Source organism: Notamacropus eugenii, chromosome 2, assembly GCF_028372415.1.
Source record: "Notamacropus eugenii isolate mMacEug1 chromosome 2, mMacEug1.pri_v2, whole genome shotgun sequence".
Taxonomy (NCBI): Eukaryota; Metazoa; Chordata; class Mammalia; order Diprotodontia; family Macropodidae; genus Notamacropus; species Notamacropus eugenii.
The window spans coordinates 252,135,274-252,150,887 of record NC_092873.1 but is presented as its reverse complement, the minus strand read 5'-3'; the positions used below and the strand labels follow the sequence as shown (position 1 = coordinate 252,150,887).

Genomic DNA, 15,614 nt, shown 5'->3' with positions numbered 1-15,614 from the left:
TTGAGAACACCATTTTTCAAGGACTTTGGAGCACTCTGGATTTAATACAAACAAAATCAGTCTCGTCCATTAATTAAATAATGCCTCTCTCCCACATAATAGTAATAGCAGCAATAAGAGCAAGAGCAGTATTTTTATAGCACTTTAAGGTTTGTAAAGCACTTTATAAACATTATCTTACTTTACCCTTATAACAATCCTGGCAGTTAAGTACTATTATTATCTTCATTTTACAGATAAGGAAATGGAGGTAGACAGAAGTGACTTGTCCAGGGTAAGACAACTAAGAAGCACTGAAGGCACAATTTGAACTCAGGACTTCCTAGGCTTAGTTCAGAATCCTATCCACAGTGCCACCTACTTGCTCAACTAATAATATACAATTAAAGATATAACTATAATGTATTTAATTTATATATATTTTGCATTTATTTGTAAATGTCTAAGCTCCTTGAGGGTAGGGACTTTTGTCTTTGTAACCCTTGTACTCAATAAATGTTTGATGGACTAAAGACAGATCATTTAAGGAACCCTTCACTAGCCAATAAAGTTTACCTAATGATGTATTTAAAAAGTACTTTAAGGGAACTTTTACTAATTCAGACTAATCTTCTCCCTTTGAGCACTGTAGTGCAGCACTACTTCCCTCACAGAATTAGAAGGTAGCTGGGAAGAATGCCGACAGAGGAAGGCAGCAATCCTGAGTGTGATCTGATCCAAGCACTACAGGAACTATGGCTGTGTCCAAAAGCTGAAATCTCCTGACAAAGGAGTAAAAAGAGCTGCATGGAGGGAGGATGGCACAGTGGTCAGACTGGGGTACTGTGGCTGCTGGCACCACCCTGAGAGTGGTCAGACAATGGGAAAGGCTGTAACTGAAATGAACACAAGCCATCTGGGGTCTAAGGGAGAATGGCTATAGCTGTTCGTGTTTTCTGAGAACAAAATTAGTGATGGCTTTGGGCCTTAATATGAAAATGTCAGAAATGAAAAGAGAAATTAGGGAAGAAATGAATATCAGAACTGACACAACATGTCCATATCAAATAATAAGGCAGCATGGTGTAGTCCATAGAGATGACCTTATTGTCAGAAACAAGGGGGTTCAGCTCTCACCTCTGACATATGCAGTCTGTGAGTATCAGGATAAGTCGTGTGGCATCGTGCCACCTCTCAATGCTTGGGGCAGGTCTCTAAGGGTATGAGTTGAAGAATGGACACTTAATTGCCTTGGTGGAAGGAGTTTTCTCACGAGGAGTTCTACATGCTAACGGATGTTCCAGTCAACCAAAAACTGTGTTTTTTGTGTGTAATTATTATTTGGTAGAGATCTACATATTTTTCCTTTCAAAAATATTTTTCAGATTAACTGGGTTAGATATGAAAGAGCTCAGGTGGCAACATATTCTAGTAGAAGGGGAGTGGATTTGGAGTCAGAAGGCCTCTGCCCAAAGCCCATGTCTATTCCTTATCAGTTCTACAACTTAAATTACTTAATCTCTGAGTTTTTAAAATGAGTTTTTTCCTTTCAAAAATATTTTTCAGATTAACTGGGTTAGATATGAAAGAGCTCAGGTGGCAACATATTCTAGTAGAAGGGGAGTGGATTTGGAGTCAGAAGGCCTCCGCCCAAAGCCCATGTCTATTCCTTATCAGTTCTACAACTTAAATTACTTAATCTCTGAGTTTTTAAAATGGAGAATAATAATACTTGCAACATCTACCTTAAAAGGTTGCTGTGAGGAAACTATAAAATATTATACAAATATAAGCTGCTATTATTATTGTGGGGGGGTGAAGTGCTATATAATGTAAGGTGTCATTTTCATCTTCATCTTCTAACAACTTCTCTTCTTTATTGCAGACAAGACTTTGTGTGACACCTGCTGGTTACTGGAATGGCCTAAATACTGTATGAGCATCTTACAACTTTCCTATATAACTTTATCACACCCATTGATGTATTTTGTTGCAATTTACAGTGAGTTGAATTATTTTCCCTCTTTTAAAATCCATGAGTATTCCATTTGGTATCCTGTTATTAAGAAAAAAAAAATGTGTCTTCAATAATTGAGAGAAAGGAAAAAAAACAATCACAAAAACATGTCTACACATAAGATCTATTCATTTATTCAGAAACTATTACATTTAGCATACCTGGCAAATCATCTTCATCCTCACTGAAGACATTAGGGTTGAATACAGGTAAATTAATATAATCCATGGAAATCTTGCGTACTTCTGGGAGATATATGGTCATCTGCCTAGGCTGAAGATGCAGCAGGCTGGTTTTATAGATTACTAATGGGAAGAAAGAATAGTGATTAGCAGAGATATAATATGAATGGATTCCAAGTGTCAGAAAATTCAGGGGAATAAGAGAAAAAAAATAACTCCTTATAACTCTAAGCCAACACATACCAAAGAATTGCAAGATTTCTAATCTTGGCTCTGGCACTGGACCATGATGGGATTTGAGACAATAATGGACTAGATCTCTGAATTCAAACCACAAATTGTGGTTCTAGTTATTTGTCTCACAACAAAACCACAAGTTCAGAATATTTTACAAAAACATTTATAAGAAGACGCACAACTTAGGTAAATTATTCAAAACTTTAATAGACCAACTGTAGATTGGATAGTAATGATGTAAGAAAATAACTAATCAGCACATAATTATACATTTTTATGTTTAGCAAAGATTGGAAACCATGGACATTACAGTAAAGACTGGATCTTATTAGTATTATAGTTGTTTTTTAACTACGCATGTTAATGTTTGATCTTGGAACTTTGTACACTGGATTGAACATTTCTATTTTAGTACACTGTCTAAATTAGAAGATACTAGAAATTCTTACTGATGTGCTTCATCAGCAACTCACCAGAATGGGAAAAATTTGGTAGATTGCTTACTGGAAGTATCACGAATAATACTGTGAAGCCACAATAATGGTTCTCAGTGGCACATCTCAATAATGAATGAGTCCCAGAAGCAACAGGAAGAACTGGAGAAGTGGCACTATGGTGGTGGGCAAGACTTTTTTGAACATCTATTGTCTTCTCTCCTTTGAACAGGGTAGCTTCTATCTGGATGACCCTGGGACTAATTACTGGTACTCTGTGAAGTGTCTGAATTCATGTTCACTAAATTATCAATTTGAAACTGAAATTTCACTCAGGCTCTTAAGTAGGATTAAAGTAAAATTAGACATAGCAGAAAAATATGTAAAGTCAGTCTGCAATTCAAAGACCCAGACCTGCCAAGACACGTATCAATATTGTCATAACAGAGTTCCTTCTCTACTCATTTTGCCAATTGGATGGGATGAAGTGGAATCTTAGATTTGCTTTAATTTGCACTGATCGATTGTTAGTAATTTCTTCCCATGTTAATTTATAATGAATTTCTTCTTTTACAGCTTGCCTATTTGTATCTTTTGATCATTAATCTACTGGAGAACAAATCTCATCTTATGTATTTATGTTAGACTCAATATATCTTGGACTTCCCAAATTTGCTACAAATACTTTTCTTTTTCCTTCTAACTTTAACTACACTGATTCAATTTGCGCAAAAACTTTCAATGTTGTATAATCAAAAAAATTCAATTTCATCTCCTAAGATCTCTGCTATCCCATGTTGGGTTAAGAATCTACCCTTTAATCATCACTGTGGAAGGTATCTGTATTTCCTGAGCCTCTAATTTATGACATAAGCATTTATAACTAGGTATGGATTCATTTGAAGTTGTGTAAGATATTACTGAGTCTGTTTTTCCAGACAGGTTTCTATTTTTCGAAGTAGTTTTTGTCAAATAAGTAAGTCCTTATTTCAGTAATTAGTTTTTCTCAGTTTATGAAATAAAAACTATATTCCTATGCTTTGGGAACTTGTATACCTAATCTGTTCCACTTATATGCTTAAAATATATTTTTTGAATGAGTACCCAAGTTATTTTGAATACTACAGCATCATATTATTGTTTGAGACCTAGAACTTTTAGGTCCCCTTTCTTCTTACCTAAAAACAATGTTTCTCATAAAGATTCTTGACCTTCTGGCACCTGCAGAAGAATTTTGTTATAATTTTGTCTTACTGCATAAAGTAATAACTTAGTAAGTGATAGGAATAGCACTGATTCTGCAAATTAATTTATGCAGTTATGTCATTTTTATTATATTAGCATGATATAAGCAGAAGCAATTAATTCTTCTCCAATTATTTAAATACTTATTTCTGTAAAGAGTGTTTGTAGTTGTATTCATATAATTCCTGTATATGTCTTGATGAGCAGACTTCCAAACATTCCATACATTTAATAGTTATTCTGAATAAAATGTCTTTTTCTATCTCTTACTTCTGGGTTTTCTTGGTAATATCAGAAGGTTGAAGAGTTCTATGGGATTATTTTATATCCCACTACTTCACTAATGTTATTATTTCTGCTGATTTTTCAATTGAATCTCTAGGATTCTAACAATTTCATTTTTTCTCTATGTGTATCGTCTCATTCTTTTTCTATCACTTTCAAATAATGGGATGAATAACAGCTATCCTTACCTTACCCAATCAAATTGCAAAGGTCTCATAGCAATTTTCCTTCACTAATAATGCTATTTACTTTATTTAAGAAAAGTCCAGTTATTCATTAAGTATCTTCTAGTATTTTTAACATAAATGGGTAATATATTTTGTTAAAAGCCTTTTCTGAGTCTATGTTATAATCATATGATTTTGAGTGTTTTGTTGTTAATATAGTTTATTATATTTATAATTTTCTTCATATTGAACCAATCTTGCATTCCTAGTTTAAATTCGACCCTGAAATAGTGTGCTGTTGTAGTCACTTTGCTAACATTTTAAAATTTTAATTTTTTATTCAATATTTTCCTATCAATATTCATTAGAGATAATGATCTACAGTTTCTTTTTCTAACCTGCTGCTCCCTTGTTTAGGTGTCAGGACCATATTTATCTCAGAAAAGGACCTGGGTAGGATAATAGTTTTTTCCTATTTGCAAACATTTTATATAATTTTCCTTTGTATGTCTGGTAGAATTCACTTGTAAAATCATTTGTCCTGGGCTTTGTTTTTTTTTAAAGCATTTATCTATAATTTACTTTCTCTCTCTCTCTTTAAAAGACTGGGCTGTCTAAATTCAATATTTTTTAAATTAATTTGGGTATTTTACATTTTTGAAAATATCATTTCACCTTATATATAAGATTTATTGACATAATTGGGCAAAATAGTTTCCAATGATTTCTTTGTCCTTATTTTTCCTACACTACAACTGTCCATAAATAGACAATAATGCCTAACATAAGGAAATGAATGCAGGGACACTAACACCAGATTTATGAAAATAGGCTTATAGGCCTATTTTATTATGCTGGAAGATAGCTCTCCTAAGATACTGAGGATTTGAAAATCATACTGGACAAAACTAATAAGAAGTGAAGAAAGCAGAACCAAAAGAACAATAACAATAACGACCCAATAGCGTAAATAAGAACAACTTTAAAATGACAATAGAATTTGGACAAATATAATAGTCTCTAGAAGACAGTCTAGAAGATATCATCAAGCTAATACCAAAGATGAAGGGAACAAAAATGTTACATATACCATCAGATGGAAGTGCTATAAAGATGCTTTGTTTAACTCATTTTCTTTGTTAAAAGAGAAAGTTCTATCGGAAATACTGGAAAATATTTAAAAACTAAAACTAAACTAAAATATCTAAAAACTAAAAACAAAAGCATTGGTAAAACATTAAAAAAAAAAAGTTGTGGATAGCTTCTTAAGACCAAATAGAAGTCAGCCCTTCACTTGAGAAATGTGGTAATATGGTATGTCTTCGATGAAGACATAGATACCCTTGAGTGACAATGCACTAAGAATAATACCGGTCAATATGATTCCTCAAACGAAAGAGAGACCCTGTGTTAGGATTTGTTGTTGACAAATGTTCATTTGCTTCAGTTGTGTCCAATTCTTTGTGACTTGATTTGGGGTTTTCTTTGCAAAGATAGTGGAGTGGTTTGCCATTTCCTTCTCCAGCTCATTTTACAGATGAGGAAACTGAGGCAAACAGGGCTAAGTGACTTGCCCAAGATTACACAGCTAATAAGTCTGTGAGGTTGGATTTGAACTCAGATCTTCCTGAGTCCAGGCCTCTCACTCTATCCACTGCACTAACTTGCTGCATGTTAGGATTAAATTCCCTAAAAACGATCCTTTGGCACAAATCTTTATACTTAATGTACATACCTATTTATTATTATTAATGAAGTAATCAATGGAGACAAGGTAGATGAGCAAATAATGCGCCTGAGATCTATGTTCTCTAGTCCAGTTTTGTCTCTAATTTATTCAGTGACCCTTGGGTAAGTTTTCACTCTTTCCCTTGGACAACATCTAAGGCAAAAATAATATAATTTGTCCTTAAGAAGATTAATTTATCAAACTCACAACTATATTTATTAAGAACTGCCACCATGGAATTTAATACTAAGTGGCTATATAATCTTTTACTACTGTTTGCACCAAGATATCTTTCTTACTTTCTTTGGTAGTGGTTTCTTTTGACTTAAGAGCTTGGAAATATCAGTACCATGAAGATATCAAAAGTAAAAGTTCAAAAAATAAAATAAAATCCAGAACTTCCTTGTAGCTTTAATAGGATTTTGTTTCTGTCATTTTAAACATAATCAAGTACTAAAAAATGAAAAGCCTAATAATCCTAAAAAATCCTTTCTAAAATCAATTTAAATCATCCTCTTTTATAATATGAGACTTTTGAGAAACCACATTATCTAAAAGGAAAGGGATAAGCATTTATGCAATGCCTACTTTGTGCCCGGCATTTGCAAAACACTTTACAAACCAAATCTCATTTGATCCTCACCAACAACCCTATGAGGCAAGTACTATTATTACCCCCATTTTACAGATGAGATGAAACTGAGGCAAAAAGTTAAGTGACTTGTCCAGGGTCATAGAGCCAGTAATTGTCTGAGGCTGAATTTGAACTCAGGTCTTTTTGACTCTAGTTCCAGTTTTCTATTGATTGTGCCACCAGCTCAAGAATGAAGGCAAAATACGACTGCAGAATAACATTAGCACAGCAGCCCATTTTTCATTTCAAAACCAGATGTGTAGAATAACAGACAGAGAACATCGAATAAATTTTTACCTGCACCAAGGTTAGTTGGCAGGAAAGTAGCCAAACCTACAATCTTAAATTTGGTTCCCCAGATATTAGATGTAACCTGAGCAAGATAATTGTGCTGTGAAGAAAAGAAAAGAAGAATCACAAGCTGATTTATTATTTTCCAGGAACACTAAATACTATAGTCAATTTTAAAAGCAAAGTACTTCTCAGAACAAACATCAACCCTCTAATGCCTTCTCTTATAAGCATCTCCTTTTCAGGGCTCTAGTGTGCTAAGTAACACAGGAGAATCTTCCTCTGGCACAAAGAGAAAATACCTTATTTGGGAACTTTAATTTCATTGTGTTGTCTTTTCTACTTTTTCTTTAGTTGGCCACCATAACTCTATCTGAAAAACTAGCCAGCAGATGTATTATGACTTTGCAGCCTACTTTCCCACTGAAAACTGCTTGGATTTAATATTACATAATAAATCCTTATTAGTAAGTCTATATGGCTACTAAATAACACAAATACTATATTGCTAATCTTCTTACAATAGTCTTACTTCCCACTTTGTAACTGCAGATAAAGGGCCAGTCTACTTCTACAACTATTAGTTAGATTTGATTAGTTATTTTCCACTCAAAGAACATTTAACATCGCTACTTTCTTTGTGCCACCCTTTCATTTGCAACCTGGAAATGGAAGGCCTAGAGGAAAGGGAGCATCTCACTCGTTGACGCATTTTATCTTTGATCATTTCTAGTACTTACTGATCTGTAATGTTCATAAATGACCTCTCTGTACCACACAAGCAGTCACCAAGTCAAAAACAAAAAGCAAACTAAAAGAAGTATGTTGAGTTCATCAAAATCAGACAGGTGTTGTGGATACAAAAAGACAATGTGAGCCTGGAAGGTATACACTACCTGAGTGATATCTTCTAATGGAAACTCTCTCCGAGTTAGGCTTGGTGAGCCAATTGAAGGTTTCCTAATTGGTAACCTTGGGGACCTGGATATCTCTTGAGCAGCTCGGGATAACTTTGGAGATTTTCGGGCTTCAATGTTGATTCTTCCAGAAAGCAGAATATGAAATACATATATATATATGTGATTATAGACCTTCACAGGTAGAAATATATAAATTACACAAAATTGTCTTAAACCTACAAATTGTGACTTTTAATTCCCTCTTCCCATGTTAAATAATCATTTCTCTTTCTTATCTATGGTTAGTCCTAAAGTCTAAGCTCTCAATTTAAGAAAATATATCAGTGGTATGGTATCCTATTTCCTTTGCTTTGTGCAGAAGAAAAGAAAACAATGACTGACTTTTATCCAAATATACGACATCTACGATTCTTTCCAAGATGTATTGATAGTAGATGGCACAGTGGATAAGCACTGAGTCTGAAAAGACCTGAGTTAAAAATCTGACCTCAGATACCTACTGCTGTGTGATCCTGAGAAAGAATATACGTGTGGGAAAGGGTAGTTTCTAAAAGCAAGGACCTTTGGGGTAACCCTTGTTTAACCCAGATGTATGTATGTATGCATATGTGAATGCATGTATATATGTGGTCTCTGCTGGGACTCTTACACAAAAATAGAATTCAAGACAATGAGGAATAATGTGGCAGGAAGCCATTTACTCTCATTGGTAAAGAAAAAAAATAAACCAAAAATTGATGTCCTTCATTGTTACGTTGTTACTTTATGTAACATTCTTGATTTTAGCAGACTGAATTAATAGTTTTTACTACTAGCACTACATCTGAGCAAATCCCTGAGGACTAGTTGCTTCATTAAAACATGAAGATAATACCATTTAATGTGAATCTTTCTCTAAGGAAATGTTATAAAGCTTAAATGAATAGTTACAAAATACAAAATAGGAAAGGTTACTTTTTTTGGGTGTGTATGCAAACACACATATATTAGATATATAATACTATCTATGTACACATGTATATATACACACATCAATATATTATAGATCTAATGGATTGTGTGTGTGTACATATATACATAACATATACACATAGAAATACATATATGTATATATATATGTATTTCTATATATTTGTGTATATTCCTCCTTGGGAGCAGAGACAGTTTCATTTTTGATTCTGTATTTTCAGCACTCAGCACAATGCCTGGCACATTTTTTGAATTGTTATTTGGGTCTATGATTTCTTTCTTTTTTTTTTTTAAATTTATTTATTTAACTTTTAACATTCATTTTCACAAAATTTTGGGTTCCAAATTTTCTCCCCATTTGTCCCCTCCCCCCACCCCAAAACACCGAGCATTCCAATTGCCCCTATCACTAATCTGCCTTTGTCCCCATCTTCTCTTTTGTCCTGTAGGGCCAGATAACTTTCTATACCCCATTACCTGTATTTCTTATTGCCTAGTAGCAAGAACAGTATTCAACAGTTGTTCCTAAAACTTTGAGTTCCAACTTCTCTTCATCCCTCCCTCCCCACCCATTCCCTTTGGGAAGGCAAGCAATTCAATACAGGCCATATGTGTGTAATTTTGCAAATGACTTCCATGATACTCGTGTTGTGTAAGACTAACTATATTTCCCTCCATCCTATCCTGCCTCCCATTGCTTCTATTCTCTCTTTTGATCCTGTCCCTCCCCAAGAGTGTTGACTTCAAATTGCTCCCTCCTCCCATTGCCCTCCCTTCCATCATCCCCCCTACCCTGCTTATCCCCTTCTCGCCCACTTTCCTGTATTGTGAGATAGGTTTTCATACCAAAATGAGTGTGCATTTTATTCCTTCCTTTAGTGGAATGTGATGAGAGTAAACCATGTTTTTCTCTCACCTCCCCTCTTTTTCCCCAAACTAAAAAAGTCCTTTGCTTGCCTCTTTTATGAGAGATAATTTGCCCCATTCCATTTCTCCCTTTCTCCTCCCAATATATTTCTCTCTTCACCCCTTAATTTCATTTTTTTAAAGATATGATCCCATTCTATTTCATTCACTCTGTGCCCTGTGTGTGTGTGTGTGTGTGTGTGTGTGTGTGTGTGTGTGTGTATGTAATCCCACCAACTACCCGGATAATGAAAAGTTTCAAGAGTTACAAATATTGTCTTTCCATGTAGGAATGTAAACAGTTCAACTTTAGTAAAGTCCCTTATGACTTCTCTTTGCTGTTTACCTTTTCATGCTTCTCTTCATTCTTCTGTTTGAAAGTCAAATTTTCTTTTCAGCTCTGGTCTTTTCATCAAGAATGCTTGAAAGTCCTCTATTTCATTGAAAGACCATTGTTTCCCCCTGAAGTGTTATACTCAGTTTTGCTGGGTAGGTGATTCTTGGTTTTAGTCCTAGTTCCTTTGACTTCTGGAATATCCTATTCCACGTCCTTCAATCCCTTAATGTAGAAGCTGCTAGATCTTGTGTTATCCTGATTGTATTTCCACAATACTTGAATCGTTTCTTTCTAGCTGCTTGCAATATTTTCTCCCTGACCAGGGAACTCTGGAATTTGGCCACAATGTTCCTAGGAGTTTCTCTTTTTGGATCTCTTTCAGACGATCAGTGGATTCCTTGAACACTTATTTTGCCCTCTGGTTCTAGAATATCAGGGCAGTCTTCCTTGACAATTTCATGAAAGATGATGTCTAGGCTCTTTTTTTGATCAAGGCTTTCAGGCAGTCCCATAATTTTTGAATTGTCTCTCCTGGATCTATTTTCCAGGTCAGTTGTTTTTCCAATGAGATATTTCACATTATCTTCCATTTTTTCATTCTTTTGGTTTTGTTTTGTGATTTCCTGGTTTCTCGTAAAGTCATTAGCCTCCATCTGTTCCATTCTAATTTTGAAAGAACTATTTTCTTCAGTGAGCTTTTGAACCTCCTTTTCCATTTGGCTAATTCTGCTTTTGAAAGCATTCTTCTCCTCATTGGCTTTTTGAACCTCTTTTGCCAATAGAGTTAGCCTATTTTTAAAGATGTTATTTTCTTCAGCATTTTTTTGGGTCTCCTTTAGCAAGGTGTTGACCTGCTTTTCATGCTTTCCTTGCATCTCTCTCATTTCTCTTCCCAATTTTTCCTCCACCTCTCTAACTTGATTTTCAAAATCCTTTTTGAGCTCTTCCATGGCCTGAGCCCACTGAATATTAATTTTGGATGTTTGGGATACAGAAGCCTTGACTTTTATGTCTTTCCCTGATGGTAAGCATTGTTCTTCCTCATCAGAAAGGATGGGAGAAGATATCTGTTCACCAAGAAAGTAGCCTTCTATGGTCTTATTTTTTTTCCCTTTTCTGGGCATTTTTCCAGCCAGTGACTTGACTTCTGAGTTTCTTCTCTACACCCACCTCAACTCCAGATCTGCCCAGCTAGTGCTTGGGGGCTGAGATTCAAATGCTGCTTCTCAGCCTCAGGGCTTTTGGCGGGAGTGGGGCTACTATTCAGTGTGAGATTAAGTTCAGGTGCTCAGGTCAGGGAAGGGCTGCCACACAGGGCTTAGTTCCCTCAGGGGGTTTATGCAGAGACCTCGGACAATGGATCCGAGCTCCTGCCTGCTTTGGGAGCCACTGTCTGCTGCTGCCTCCCAAGGGGGCCTGAGTTATGGAGACACCCTGCTCCCCTCTCGGGGAGCTGAAAACACCCTCTCACTGACCTTTGGTGCCTGTGGGTGGAGGGACCTGCGCAGCTGCTAGAAAGTCTGTCCCTGATGCCTTCTCGGATCTGCTCCTCTTGGTGCCGCCCGGCCAAGGCAGGGCTGGGCTCTGCTCCGGGTCCGGTGTGTGACGGACCTTTTGTGTCAGTTTTTCAGGTCTCTCTGGAACAGAAATCTCCTCCACTCTGTTGTTCTGTGGCTTCTGCTGCTCCAGAATTTGTTGCAGTTCTTCTTTACAGATATTTTATGGGCTGTGGGTTTGGAGCTACCATGTGTGTCTCTTTCTACTCTGTCATCTTGGCTCCTCCCCCGGAAAGGTTACTTTGTCTTAAGAAAAGCAAAGTGCTTTCCTCATAACAGTCCTGTGAAGTAGGTAGTGCCAATAGTAACACAGTTTTACAGATGGAGAAACTGAGGTTCCAAGAGGCTAAGTGACTTGCCCATTATCACATATCTAGCGAGTTTCTGCGCAAGGCTTTGAATACACATCTCATGACTCAAAAGTCTAGCACTCTTCCTACTACATCATATGGTCCTGAGTCTATGAAACAAGGTAATGAAGGCTTACAAAGAAAACCTATGTAGGTTGTTGTGGTGTCTCATTTAGATGCGAAAGATAGGTTATTAAGGGGTCAAATGCCTAGATCATGAGACCAAGCAAGCACCATACTGATGATGTCAGAGCACTTTAGAACAGAAGAGGATTTTTGTGAACATCTCGTACAACTCTCTCATTTCAACAAAGGAGAAAAGTAAGACCCAGGGAAGGTAATTAACTTGCTGTTCACAATCACACAGCTAGTTCATAGCAGAGATGGAACAAAAGCCCAGACTCCTGACTCCCACTGCTTTGCTCTTTCCACTAACTGCACTCATTACCACAATGCTTTGTCATTCTTTAAGACAATTCCTTAGGGAGGCAGCAGCCACTAAACATTTTTTTAAATATATTTCTTTCAATTAGAATTATAGCCATTTTATGTAAATATTTTCCATAATGTTAGACAAATTATGCCCTATCTTCGTTTCCAATTTGAGACAGAAAAAGTGAGTCAGAGGAGTATTCCTATATTGTAATTATCACTAGTAACTACAGAGAAGAGTTTCAAGGGCTAGATAGGTTTCCTGAGTGACTTTTAGGGGGAAAAATCCCAAAGCTCTAATTTTATCTGATAGAATCTTTCTAACGAAAGATCTTATAAAAATAACATCCCTACCTCAGCCCTAGTAGACTTTTTGATGTAACTGCTGTCATAATTACAATGGCAAGTAACAATATTTGAATATATATATACATATATATATGAATGTACAGAGAGAGATACTTATATAAGAACACACACAAAATCTTAAAAAAGCTGAGATTACCTGGGGAGTTTAGGTGATTTGCTAGCCCTAGAGATTTTGGGAGATTTCTTGGCAGCCCAATCATCACTCAGCTCAATATCGCTGGAATCTGAACAGTTACAGCTGTCAATCATGGTAGAAAGCAAACTGTTTCCATAGATTTCATCTGAGAAGATAGAATACCCCACCAAATTTAAGTGATATTATGGTAATGTTATGACAGCACTCTATTAAAAAAACATTTATTAAGTGTCCAATAGATTATCTCTGTAAGGTAAATCCTTTCACTTACTAAGGCTGGATATAGAGAAGGGTATATTCTTTGGGGAATGAGGGTAGTGATTTCAATTATTAATGCCTCAAGAACATGTATAATTGTATGGCAGTTTTTATTCTGTTACTGTTGGAACCAAAATGGCTGGACTATCTACTATGACTCTAGGTGATATTCAATTGAGTTCACATCTGGCTGGCAGACACTTCCTTGGAATTTTCACTAACTGTAGGACCAATAAAGACTTCAGGTCTGGCCCCAGAGAGTTAGCTCTTTTGTTAAATGTTGTGGGAGATTTTATTGGTTCCCAAACATGCTAGGGATGCAAAGAAATAAAAACGGTCAAATTCAGGGATTCTCAAGGAGTTGAGGATGTATTTATTTATAACTAATTATGAAAAGAACAATGAAACTATTTGCTGAGAATGAAGCTGGGATGGTAGCAGGCCCAACCTATGTGATCTGAAAGGTCCTAATTGTAGGGGGATATTTGTATAGAATGTTTAAATAGATCTGAGCAGCAGAAGGAGTCAGGTCCTCTAAGGTTACTCTGTCTAGCCAATTCCAAATCACTTTGCCAGTTGACTATCCTTGGTCTAAGGAAAATACTTATTGAGGCAAAGGCAGTGGAGCAAGAGGATTTTCAGTGAAAGGAACCCTGAGCAAAATTACATAGTTTTTAGATTGTCTTTGGTACTCTTCCCACCATCCTTTCTGCACTTTATGGCCTATCTCCAGACATCCGGTACAGCCTAAAGCTGTCCACTTTGGTTTTTTTTTTGCAGTTCACTCAAGTTTGTCATGTACTCTCTGGCAGTTAAGACTGCTATTATCTCAAAGATGATAATCTTAGATCAGCCTTGGGAGGAAAATAAAACAAAAACAGGATTAAAGTATTCACAGTAAGAGGCAAATGATTGATAGAGTTCTTGGGACATTTGAATTTTAAGCCTCCCTTTTTAGATCAGAAGAACTGATAAAAAAATGTGGGGAAGGGTAGTTTCTAAGACCAAGGACCTCTGTTTAACCGAGATTTTCCTCCCTCTACAATCCAAATGAGGATACTCGATTTGTTATCTTACTTTTGAAAGTCTGAGTCGACATTGCTTAAATCAAATTCATCATTGAATATGAATTCACTTGATTTAGGTTTTGTATATTTTCAGCAGACAAGATGCAAAAATTTAATTCATAAGCTTTGTAAAGCCTTAAAAACACACTCCAGCTTCCATGGGAGAAGGAACAAGAGGAGAAGAAGCTGAAGAAGAAAAAAGAACTGTGAAAGCACTTAGGAAGGTTTTGGAATTTTGAAGGGCAGAGCCTGAATATGGGGAGAGAAAATTTGGGAGAACTGAGCAGAAACTGAAGAAAAATGGAAAGGACTCCAAGACTAGGACCAAAGAAATGGTAAATGGAAAAATGGGAAATGGAAAAATACTAGTGCACAAGTGATGGGGTACAGGCTCTGGGAGCTCCCTTGAATCTTCCCACTTGATCTGGAGTTTGCCTAAGGCCATAAGCCTTCCATTATCACAAGGTCCAAATCTCTGTTACTCCTAAACTAGCCTACCCCTCCCCTGTCTGTCATCTCCAGGTAGTCTTCAGCTACTTTCCACCCTTAATTCCATTCTCTTGGTTCCTGAAGTCACCCAGTCCCATCAAGATCCTCCTTAGACTTCTCCTCAAGATATTCCCTGGACCCCTCCTCCCATCACTCCAGACTACTAGACCATCCCCACATCCTTCCCACAATCCTTTTATATAAAAGACCCATCCCATTTCCATGAAGGTGCTCAGATTCCTTATGAGTCTAGCCAATGGTGAAATTTCTTAAGAGTCTCACCAATATGGCGGATCTTTAATAAACTTTGCTTTTCTTTGGCTGAAAAAAGGCTTGAGTCAAATTCATTTGAGCAGGACCAGCATGTCAGAATTTGCAGAAGGACATGAAAAAGAAGAGAAGGTACAGAGTGATAAGAGAAGGATTTCAGTTAAGGGAGAAGGATGAAGGCTTACGACAAGAGAGGTAGTTGTGTTATGATAATTTTTTATTTCCTTTTATTAATTTTTATTATGAGGGAGCGTAGTTAGGGCTGTTTCTCTTAGAAGTTAATGAGCTGGCTGAAATCTGTCCTATGAAATGTGAAAGTTCACTTAAGGCCTCAAACATTTCTCAGAAAAGAAGT

At 36.3% G+C, this 15,614-nt stretch overlaps 1 protein-coding gene across 2 annotated transcripts in view; it reads right to left on the bottom strand.

The window, feature by feature from the left end:
- Positions 1 to 15,614, bottom strand: part of TULP4 (TUB like protein 4) — a 199,172-nt gene that overhangs the window by 12,204 nt on the left and 171,354 nt on the right. The window contains exons 9-13 of one of the 2 annotated variants that reach the window (XM_072643806.1): positions 13,176 to 13,320; positions 8,097 to 8,241; positions 7,207 to 7,300; positions 2,158 to 2,301; positions 1,899 to 2,035 (exon numbers count right to left, since the gene is read on the bottom strand). In XM_072643806.1, coding sequence (XP_072499907.1) covers positions 1,992 to 2,035; positions 2,158 to 2,301; positions 7,207 to 7,300; positions 8,097 to 8,241; positions 13,176 to 13,320 — 572 coding nt within the window. In that variant the 3' untranslated portion in view covers positions 1,899 to 1,991. Of the gene's footprint in view, positions 1 to 1,898; positions 2,036 to 2,157; positions 2,302 to 7,206; positions 7,301 to 8,096; positions 8,242 to 13,175; positions 13,321 to 15,614 lie in introns of those variants that run through there. The other variant, XM_072643805.1, reaches the window with a different exon arrangement.